The sequence below is a fragment of the Porites lutea genome, chromosome 1 (assembly GCF_958299795.1).
Source record: "Porites lutea chromosome 1, jaPorLute2.1, whole genome shotgun sequence".
Lineage (NCBI taxonomy): Eukaryota > Metazoa > Cnidaria > Anthozoa > Scleractinia > Poritidae > Porites > Porites lutea.
In genome coordinates this window covers 6,994,553-7,006,012 of record NC_133201.1, presented here as the reverse complement: position 1 = coordinate 7,006,012, position 11,460 = coordinate 6,994,553, and the positions used below count along the sequence as shown (strand labels likewise).

The window sequence follows — 11,460 nt, the reverse complement described above, 5'->3', positions numbered from 1 at the left end:
TTTAAATTATAAATTCATTAATGAGCGCTTCGCTTCTAGCCCTGGCTAAATCTATATATTACAGATAAATAAATTGAAGATAATTTGGGCTGAATAAAGCTGTCGCCCAAACTGATATAATGGGCGCTTTAGGTATATCTTACCCTCCGAGCTGTGGTTTCTCCAGGCCGGACACTACGAAACGTTTCTCTTTCTTCGTAGCGTAGCGTCCTGACTGGAGAAACCATTGCCCGTAAGGTGGAGATATCTCACCTTCTTTTATATAAGGGTGTATAAATATACTTTACTGAATAAAAATCTGATGCGATTTATTTATCAATTATATTTACTATAATAAATACTGACATATAATTATTATATATTCGTAGTAAACTTGTTAAGATACCATAGTATCAAATTAAATTCCAGATAGTTTGAACTAAAACCAAGAGCCACAAACCAATAATTAAGCGAGATAATTATTCGTTTTAGAATTGCTTAAGCCAACCTTCAGCCAATAAAACCACAACGATAAAGTTGAAAAACCTCAACGTACCAAAAACAGTAAAGGGCGTCCTTTTTTTTTCTATTCTTATTTTTTTGTTTGTTCCTCGAGCTATTCTCCTTACTTAAATTGATAAAGTCATGGCTTTGCTCAAGGCGGACTGCTTTGTTTGGTGAGCTTTGACTCGTAACTTTGCAGTAAACAACTATATTTATTTTAGGTTAAAGTATTGCTAAGACCTGATAACTGCTGTATTTCGAATATTGGCCTTTTTTTGGATAACTTTGACACTGTTTGAAACTTTTTATCTGTTTTGCTTTTGCGAAAGAAAACCGGACTCAAGTTTTAACAGACATTGTTCTGAAAACAAATGAACTGTCTTCTTCTTCTTCTCTTAATCGTACAATTCGCATCTTTGGCGACTGCAGTAACAGAAATCTTTGAAAATCCGGACAGTTTTCCTGAACGTTCACTGATTCTTTGGTTCTTCATCTTTACTGTGAGTTTTGGCTAAACAAAGGGTGGCGACATATCGGACAGTTTCGTCTGAAACACAGAAAAGCAAACCAATTAACATTTATCTGCAACACTTCGGTATCGGGGTTGACGTCAGAAGGGGTTGCAGAGACCCTCCTCTTTGTAAGTCCAAGAAAGAAAGTTGAAGAAACTTCGTATTGAAATAAAATGTCCGTCTGTTTGTCTTTCTGTCTGTTAGCTTGGCCAACCTTTCAGATGGAAGAGACATCGCGATAGTTAAACAAACCAAGGGAAATTAATAAGATGCGCCCGATCTGGCGCCCTTCTCTCTCCAAACCCCGCGCATTTTTTCCACCACTTTCTACTGCACTATCTTTTAGCCTAGAACAGGCTATCTGTCTGTCTGGAAATAGTGGGGAAAGGCTAAATCCGCCCAACCCCTTCCACCCCCTGGCTCTGCCGTGCAGGGGCTGCGAAGTGGTAAAAGCACTCGTAAGCCGCTAGAGGGAGTTGAGTTTTGGTGCACGCCCTTCTATTGATCCGTGGGGTTTTTTCTTGGTACTCCGGTTTTTCCATCACCTCAAAAACTACACTTCCAGATTCAAATTAAATGAGAAATGGCCGATAAAGCACCATTATGTAGATATTCTATAAATCATGATTATTTATCATTTGTTTATCTACTGCTGTTGGCCACTTACACTCCGTACTGAATCATGGCAATAGCACACTCTTTATGGACCTTGTGAGAGCATGGCAGGATCTGACAACCGCTGAACGCATCCTGTGAAGAATACACAAAGTTGATTTAATTACAACGTAAACATGTGTAGTCCCGTTTCACCTAGCTTGCTCTCACTGAACAAAACGCATGTACTATAAATATGGCAGCACACTATTCTTTCTACTGTGCAAACTGGGTTTGTCAAAACTATCTGTTAGAAGCGCATAAAAGTTTGGTACCTCAGAAAGAAAGGTTTTATTTGTAGTCGAGATTAAGCCATCAATTATAAAAATCTAAAGCTAGATGCAGTGGAACATCACTGATGTTCCACCATATCAACAAAACAGGACTTAGTTCCCAGAGGTCATTTATTTCCACCTCCCTTGTCAACTTCATGCAAGTTAAGCAACAATACAAGTTTCGCTATTCGACAGATACATAACTGTCGCGGATGTACATGTAATCAAGTCTTCTTGGGGTAAAATAGTAAGTCTTCACCTACCTCTAAACATATACAACACTCGTCGTGTCCAGAATCTGGCCTGCACTTATGTTTTCCTTCAAGCCGTTTGTCCAGACACACGTTGCAAACATCACAGTGAAACGATTTGTCCTTGTGGATACTATTCAAGACAAAAAACATAAAAGATTCTGAAAAATTGATAGATTTTCTTCGGTTTACGTAAATGAAACCCTTACAGAGCCATTAAATCCTTATGTTTCCAAATCGTCCTTACTTTTTCTCTTGCAGAGAAGTATTAATTTTCAATGCTATCATATCAAATTTGCACGCCCATGTCCCTATTATACACCCGACTCAGTGAAGCCGTATCTAGGCTTAGTTTTTTTAAACATTCACCCAGACGATTGCAGTTTTAAATAATTATCAACTACACAATGTCGGTTTTTCAGGCCATCAACCAACGCCTCTACAAAACTAACCGCAACCACGAACAAAAACTGAATTTGTCTTAACCTATCCCATGCGCCCTCTGAATATAGCCTGTGTTCTTTGAGAAGAGATGGCAAATTTTGTGTTCTTACTGAATCGACGTCTAAAGTAGGGCACAGAAGGAATAGTTTAAAAATGGTTATAACTGAATATCTACTCCTATCAGTAATAACTTACCGGCAAATACCACATTTATCGCAATGAAAGGGGTTCTTTTCCACCCCGGTAAAATGTTTGCATATGAAACAGAAATACGCTGACATTTGTTCGCCACAGCCACTGCAATACTGGCTTCCTTCATTGTTCTAAATTTTACGGAAGAAGAGAGAGAGACGGAAAAGGAAACAGTTAATTACGACAAGTGCAGAAATATCTTGAAGTAGATTATGAAACACTGTGAGGTGTATACTCCAAGTGATACGCTCTCTTACAAAAGTTATTATTATATACATACTGAGAAATACTCACCAAAAAGCTATGTCGTAAATTTTCGTACGCAAATTAGTTCTAGCCAATCAGAGGAGCGAACGATGGTTTTCACACGTGAAAAAAATGATACGTCCAATCAGAATCGCGAACGATGTTTTTTCACGTGTGAGAAAAATGATACGTCCAATCAGAGGCCACAGAGGTGTGTGAGTTTCGCGCCAAAATTCCCGCCTCTTATTGCAGTTTGCAGCGCCGCTTCGCACACATTCAACGAGAAAAATTTTACTCAAAGAGTTTTTCGCTAAAAAAGTGAAAAACATTTCGGAAATGGAGTGGAATAGTTTCGTTTGTTTCACTGTCGATAAAGAAAACGGTAGAGAGCCGGCGAAACAACAGCGGAAAGGGAAAAACAGAACGAGACGTAAGCTTTTGTTGTGCTTTTTGTCGGAGCTACTTTGCCTTTCATTTAAGCTTAAGCTTATATTGAAACCGGCCATTTTACTTAAATTTACTCATTTTCAATTGTGCATTGACAACAAACAGTTAAGATTACTTATAGTTCTTGGATTACCTCATATCCTTACCGTCATTTATGTTTTTAACAAACGTTTGTACTAAAAAGCTGATACTTCGTTTTCTTTGTCATTTTTCGGCAAGTGTGTAGCGGCAAATAAGCATTTTTGAAAGATTTAAAATAAAAAGGCCGCCAAAATGATGAATGTCTCGGTATGTATATAATAAACACAATACCACATGGAAAGTGCTTTGTACGATATTTACGCACTCGTTTTTGTATCAGAAATCGAACGAGTGAGCGCAGCGAACGAGTAAGATTTCTGATACGTCAACAACTCGTGCGTAAATACCGTACGCCAGCACTTTCCATGAAGTATTCTCTATATATCCTCATCTTTCCAAGAGCATATCAGAAGTATTCATCACTGTTGGGATTTAATTGTGACGGACTGAGTCTTAAAATAGGTTTGTAAAAGGTCATTCCTCTGAAGTAAAATTTTGTCAAATTTTGGACAACAACAACGGTGGAGGGGGGGGGGGGGATGTGCGTCCCATAATCGTTTAGGAACAGCAGCACTTTAAATTTCTTACAATATCACTCTAACTATATTTACGAGTACAAGAAAATTTGACCGCGTTTTCTGTAACCTGTGTAGAGCTACCTCTACCACTCAGAAAAATCGAAGAGGGGAGAGGGAAGCGACTGTACACACGTTTCCCACCATTGTTTTCTTGCTTGCCCCGGAATTTGCTTAACTTCTGCAGAAAGAAAGCTGACGCTCAATTTAATAAAAGGAGAGAAAAATGATAGGTGACCATACTCGTTTAAGATTTACCTCTGGTGAACTCCAATCTTACAGCAAAAGCCGCTATTTTTCATGTGCGCGCTAATCAAGCGTGTATTTATGCGCAGCAAGAATACGCAAAGCAATTCTTAGGAATAACCGTAAGAACAAAGCTACTGACCTCTTCTTCGTGTCCACAGATGCCACACTTGACATGCGTCGCATTATTCGCTTTCCTGTCATCAGTATCGCACGCCCCCGATGTATTGTGACAGCGGTGACAAGGGTAGAATATTCCACAGCAAGGAAACTTCACGAGGCAACGCCGCTGATAATGCTCGCACTGCCACCGTGGGCTCTCCTGAACCGGTGCTCGTTCTCCCCCAAACCACCTTGTATCCCTGTCTTCATTTTGTATCTGTTCTCTCCTTTCTCTTTCTTGTCTTTCCCTCATTTCTGTTTCTTCTCTTTCCCTTATTTCTCTCTCTTGTCTTTCTCTCATTTTTCTATCTTCCCTTTCCCTTTCTTCTTTCTCTTTCCTTTCTCTTTCTTCTCTTTCTCTCATTTCTCTTGCCTCTCTTTCTCTTTGTTCTCTCATCTCTCTTCTCTTCCGCGCTGCCTCACGCTGCGCCTTTGTTCTTTCTTCGCGTTCTTTCATAACCCTTTCAACTACTGCGCATGCCTCCGCCACCTTGCGTTCAAGTGCGGCAAGTGAGGGGTCATCCTGGAACTCTGGTGATGTTGCTTCAGTACCAGATCCCTGATCTTCTCTTCTTGAAGTATATGAAGTGATGGGACGAACATGTTCTTGGTTTTCTGTAAAGGAATTGGGTATGGAAGGCTCCATGAAAGGTTCTTTCCCTTTTTCAGGCAACACAATGGATTGATAGCTGTATGAAGTTACTCTCTGAGATGTCATACTCGTAGTAGGTTGCATCTCTGTGACTGGTTTAGTGACGCTGGGGCAGACCATGGGCGCATGCGGTTTTGCCGTGGGTAACCTTAATGCAGGTGGCTCGTCGCACATAGGAAACCCACCATAAGTGGAACTATTTACATGAGATCCATAAATATTATTGGCCGTGTAGTGCTCTTTTGGCTCATAAGCGCTTGCCATCGCAGCACGTGTGTTAAATGAGCTACCAGATATGGTTCCATTTGTGGCTGGATAGCTCTCCGGGAGTCTTAGACGAGCAAACGCCTCTTCTCCATAAGCAAACAACGGATCAATATGATTAAACGACTTCTGTTCTTGTGGAGGAAATTTTGCGTAACTCATCTCCCTCGAAGGTTGATTCCAAAAATTCCAGTTACTTTGTGTCGTAGTTTGATTATCGACGACAGAAGGGTGCAGCCGATTTGACTGGGACCATTGATGTGTCAAATCGTTTGTTTCAGTAGTATGAGGAGGTGGCAGGCTCCATACAGGCCAGTCCGTACACGAAGTCGACTTTCTTAGAACACTGAAATCACCAGGCTGAGAGTCGTAATGTTGAAGACTTTGATCTGTCGTATGCCTCGCAAGGAAATGCTGATTGATACCTGTCGCATCTAGGGATGGTATTCTGCTGTTGTAAAAGTAATCTGATTCCACCCGATTTCCTCGAGGTAACCTCGGAGACGAAGTATTCGGTCTTAGGCTTGATGAATGACTTGTCGTAGATACGTTTACAGTGTTTTCATTACTCCTAGGCAACGTTTTCGCTCTCGCCCCTGGCGGCTTTTTGTTATCGTTGTTGGTCCTTGCTGTAATCACGGTGGTCTGAGATTTGATTATGTCATCCGAACCAGTGTTAATTGGTAAGCTAAACAGTGTTTCCTTGGTAGCTAATTTAATATCTTTAACTCTTTTCCCTGGCACAATGCTGTCAATAGGTAATGAGCTTGATTTGGTCGCAATGTCATTATCGTCATCAGCATCATCATTTTTATTTTCATTATCAAAATTTATATCCCTAATAAATTCCCCACGGGTAACATCGTCTTTATAATCAGCCCTGTCACCACTGCTATCATTATTACCCTCACCACCACTACTACCAATACGTATATGCCGGTAACGAGCATAGTGGTGGTGGGGGTGGTGATTATCACATCCACTGTTACCAGTACATGTATCGTATTCTTCATGACGATCAACGGCATTTTTAACTGTAGTTCCCCCATCCGTTTGATCACCATCGTCTCCAGCGTTATCATCATCATGATTGCTAACGTCAGCATCATTGTTGGCATTAAAGTCTGCTTGCCTATCTTCTAATTCATTAGCATCTCTGATATGACATTCAGCATCCCTACATTCGTTGCAATTTGGAACGTAATTTCCATCATCGCTTTCATCTTTACTATCACCTTGAGAATCATTCCCGTTACCATTGCCTCTGACGAACCAGCAACTCGATCTAGCATTGTTGCAATTAAACTTTTTGCTGTTATTTTCTTGTCTCAAACGTGGTGTATTACTGGATGATTTCGAGGGCTGTTGTAAGTAAAGTTTTTCCAATGACTGATGTTCGTTGCACATAGTACCGGCGGCTCCTATAACATAGTTAAATAGTGAAGTCTACATTATTTTCTAAGGCACAGGACACAATAGTAAAACCATATTTATTACATGGCGCGCGTGCTTGCCCTATATAAGTCCTACTGAGCCGCTATGAACAAAATCTTTATTTACGCACGCCCGTGCGTAAATAAGATGACGTAAGCATTTTTTTTTTACCTGGCTGCAAAGTTGTCGTCTTTTAAGCTGCAGTGTACTTTTCCCTCTTTTTAAAATATGGAAGAAACCAGCGAAGAACTACCCAATTTTCTATCGGCATTGACCTTTTAGGTCCTGATCCAACAAGCAGCAAAAACAAAGCCGAATTAAGAAAACTCGCAAGTTGCGCGTTTCGCAAATTTGTCTAAGACCAGCTACAGCAAATTTTGGCCGAAAGACATTCACTGGGAACAGAACAGACACCAACTGGTCATCAACAACATTTAAAGGCAAAATTTCGATCCGTTTTAATTGTTGTTTTTAAATTTGTTATGCACTTTGTTATATCAACCATTGCGTCACGGCTTTAATTGTCATGTGATCGTGAACGTGCTAGAAATAGCGTTACGATGCATAAACCTCGGCCGGGGGGGGGGGGGGGGGCGGGGTACTCATCAAAGTTTTAATTATATGGACAGGCTCCGCACCGAGGTCCAACCCCTTACCCTTTTATATATACCATTTTTAACAGAAAAGGTTCCCCTTTCAACTAACTTCCAATGTAAAATGTTACCCCTTTCACGTACCTAGTTGACAAATTTGAATCCCTTTGCCGCTGTCTTTAAAATACGAATAAACCACAATACCACATCATTGCAGCCATAAAAAGTACATCACTAGCCCTTTCAAGTTTCTTTTACAGACTGAAATGAGAGATTTCCCTACCCTTTCATATACCTGAAGCCTAAATAAAGGTACACCTTCCCGTATAGACTTTAGGGAGTACCCCCCGGAGGCATGGCCTTAAATAACCTGAGATCAGCCTCTATTTTCGTTTCGCTCCGTAAATAAAATTCTGGCGTAAGAGACACAAATATGCCCTACAATAATAAACGTTCAAGCTGGTTGGTGTGTATATATCATACCTCAATAAGTCCTTTTCTCTGAACTATGTATGAGAAATAAATGAGCATAAAAATTTCCGTAAACTTAATATATTTCAGCGTAATAGTGTAGTGAATTTATAATAAATGTGCATATATTTTTAGTATTTCGATTAAAGTCAGTCCCTGCATCTTCAGGTCCCCCACAGGGATTCACGGGCCCCATCAATGTTGCAAATTAGAGACATTTACTCTCTAAGTGGAGAGACTCGTGTGGCTCATGGCTACTTGATTGCGTAACATTACGGCAAGTTGGGATATGCTAAAGACGATCCCTCAAAAGCTAACTTTTTATTTGTTTACAACGCAATTGCAATTTGCATACTGTGTAACTCATCGAAGCGTGTACCGTAAAATTCCGAAAATAAGCCCCAGGGCTTATAGTTTTCAAAGGCCCTTTTTGAGGGGCTTATTTTTGAAGGGGTTTATGTTCAGAAGGGCTTATCTACAGACGGAAATTTGTGTTTCAAAATCGATTGGGCTAGCCTTATAGTTGGAAGTAAATTTACCGTTTTTGCTTTGTTCAGTTTTACTTTCTATTTGAGGGCAATTTTCCAAGTACAAGCCCCCGGGGGGCTTATATTTGGAGGGGCGATTTAACGGAGGGTTTTTTGCGTTACCGGTTTGGAGGGCTTATATTTGGAGGGGCTTATACATGGACGGGCTTATTTTCGGAATTTTACGGTATTCTATCTGTTTTGCGTAACCGCCGAAGAGAGGGCTAGCCAAAGCAAATGATAGACACAGTTTTTTTGGGAATTAAGACCTGTTGAAAGATTTTCAATTATGTTCACGCTTGACGAGTGCAATTGACAAAATCCGATAATCGGAAAACCAATCGATAATTCCTGATTGAATAATATCGATTTTATCCTTCAATAAAATACAATGGCCGCGTTTTGAAAAGACTTGCGTGCCACATGCGATCGGCAATAAGGGCTGCAGGGGTTTTGCCGACAAACTGTACACTTGTAAATATGTTGGGCACTGCAATTACCCTCACTAATACCCTTCACTTAAAATTTGTGCTATATCAGGATGGGCTCCTGGCTATATTTCATCCTGATATAGCACAAATTTTAAGTGAAGCCAGGAGCCTATGCACCTGGTGAGGCCGTCGTTTTCTTATGTTTCCCTGCTCCGAAACTGAAAAACCTTTAACGCCGATTGATATATTATCGATGGCTTTGTTAAAAAAGAAATCGTTGAAGATGATTGATAAAATCGATAACTATAGATTGATCAGAACTTTTTCAAAATAGATCAAAATGAAATAGATAAAGTCCAGAATCTGGGAAATGAAAGGAGGTACATATACAAAGACCCTCGCCTTGATTCAGGCCAGCGGAATATTTCGTATACGAGATATCCGAAGAAATGTTTTACCTAAATTTATAGGAATTTGTATGGAGACGCAATGCTGGATGGGCGGAAACCAACAGAAACATCTCTTACCGAGTTTTTCTACAAAAGCGTGAATTTATCCCTCGAGGAACTCATAAACATTAAAGTAATACTTTTCCTAATACATTTACTGTTTAAATAGCAAAATTCCCCTAAATAAGTCACTTTTTTAACCTACATTACAGCGGCCCTCGGCCGTCACGTTTCAATTAAAATGCCGCATCACACAAAAGCTTAGAAATTCAAGTGTACTCTCTAACACAAAACCAAGAACCCTTTCGAAGCGAAAATTTGTATGAACATTAGTTTTCAGCTGGTCTAATACATCACGAAAGTAAAATCTCAGTAAGATCGATAGTTTTAGTGACGTCATATGAAACCCAACAATTGGTTTTTAAAAGGCTCCTGTCAATAGGTTATATCGATTATTATCGAATGTTACCAGATATCGACTTTTTCCTTTTTTTTTCCTTTTTAAGTTGAGGCGGAAAGAGGGAATTGAGGGACAACCCTTGTTTTAACCCAACTTTGTTCCAGTTTTTTTTGTTCTTTCTCCTGTACCTCCTCGTACAGGGTGGTTAAGACTACAAAGGAAATTAAACAGTAAAATACAACCAAGAACGAGAAGTCCAAAGACTACTGCAAAGCTGATTTAAAACAACGCGTATTGTTTTTTATAACAATATTTCGGCTGGCCATACCAGCCTTCTTCAGGTTTACAGATGTTACTGAACTTATGTAGCAATCACAATATTATATAGATGGAGAATGTCGCAATAAAAGGGAGAGGCGGAAATGACGTACAACATAAAAACTGGAAAGGAAAAATACTAAGGATATGGATTACAATAATTCGTCACGGTGGTTTAGGCTATGAGGTTCAAGAGTCATGGCCTTATCTATCAATTGCGACTTCCCGGCCTTACGAACTGAGTCACGTGAAGAATGAATTTTCTCTGGTGGGATCAACTGCATGTCAGTATGAGAATGGTTAGAGTGAGAGAGAAAGTGTTTAGAAACAGTAGTGGGTTTCGATTTAATGTTAGTAAAATAGATATTACTGAGAAGGTAACCACAGAATGGAATGAACCGTCGAGGTGTTTCTAGTTTCGCCGCCGTAACACTGACATCACTCGCGCGAGTATTCTGTGCCGTTGGAGTCTATCGTCGTACATTCTTTTCAGTCGTCCTAGTTAACGTGAGCCTTCAGGAGAGCTAGAGTTTAGAATCATACAGAAAACTGAGTAACGTGACACAGGAGGTAAATAATAAGACCTAGAAAAATGACACTATCCAGTTTTAAAACATTTACAACACGAGAGTCGAAAGGAAACAGAAGGTATCTGCACACAGGCCTTAAAACGATCTGTGCACAGCGGTACATGGAAGGGATCTATCTATTTGGTAGTACTCTCAAGTTTTCTAGATTTTGAGTAACGGAGTCCATGTCACAGTACTGGTGACTAGGACTATAAACGGCCAAAGAAGCTTCTTACAGTACATGTATGTAGGTGATCATATTTTGGAGTCGATTTGTAAACGTGGCTCGTACTACACGGAATTCGGCTTAGTTTTGACTGTACTCACGTGCTGGACTGACGTTAATTCAATGCGCGTATCTGGGTGGGGATCCCCTTTCGACGCCTTTTTCTCTGTGACCCTTTCACCAATCTCTTAATGGCTGGAGAATGGTGCAATGTTCCTTTACTTAGTAATTCTGCTCTGTGGACTAAACGAGAATTAAATAAAGTTTTACAAATGTTTTGTTCCTATTTCAGTGTCCGGTCCTTGCGAAACTTTTGCGTAACAGGTAATCACGTTTTTAGGCGTTTAATAGACGAACCAATTGACATAGGGCAAATCTGACGTCAATTGATTGTCTATTCAGAAACGCTGAAAAACGTGATGGATTCCAAACTATAACTGTTATTTTCGACGTAGTTACACGATAGACCGATGATGTGATGTTTTAGTTAAGACTAAAATGTTTTGTGTAATCTCCTTTACGCCTAACCGATGAAAAAGGCAAAAAAGGCAAGGAAGG

General features: G+C 40.0%; 1 protein-coding gene across 2 annotated transcripts; it reads right to left on the bottom strand.

Moving 5' to 3' along the window:
- Nucleotides 1-291: 291 nt before the first annotated feature.
- LOC140943886 (uncharacterized) lies at nt 292-11,182 on the bottom strand. Of its 2 annotated transcripts, none has more exons than XM_073393004.1 (5): nt 4,549-6,905; nt 2,815-2,942; nt 2,188-2,308; nt 1,663-1,745; nt 292-1,030 (listed from the first exon to the last, which is right to left on the bottom strand). In XM_073393004.1, exons 1-5 carry the CDS (start codon nt 6,889-6,891, stop codon nt 979-981), a joined length of 2,727 nt encoding a protein of 908 aa, XP_073249105.1. In that variant the 5' UTR covers nt 6,892-6,905; the 3' UTR covers nt 292-978. The 2 variants fall into 2 exon arrangements, with proteins under 2 accessions (XP_073249105.1, XP_073249112.1); XM_073393011.1 differs by lacking the exon at nt 292-1,030 and adding an exon at nt 11,004-11,182 and having other exon boundaries at nt 1,659-1,745.
- Nucleotides 11,183-11,460: the final 278 nt, after the last annotated feature.

What these genes read in the sequence shown, in the direction of transcription:
- LOC140943886 (XM_073393004.1), bottom strand. Translation starts at nt 6,891, where the DNA reads ATGTGCAACGAACATCAGTCATTGGAAAAACTTTACTTACAACAGCCC. An exon ending in GATAAATGTGGTATTTGCCG is followed by an intron (nt 2,309 to 2,814) that starts GTAAGTTATTAC and finishes TGTCTTGAATAG; the next exon opens with TATCCACAAGGACAAATCGT. An exon ending in AGTGTTGTATATGTTTAGAG is followed by an intron (nt 1,746 to 2,187) that starts GTAGGTGAAGAC and finishes TATTCTTCACAG; the next exon opens with GATGCGTTCAGCGGTTGTCA.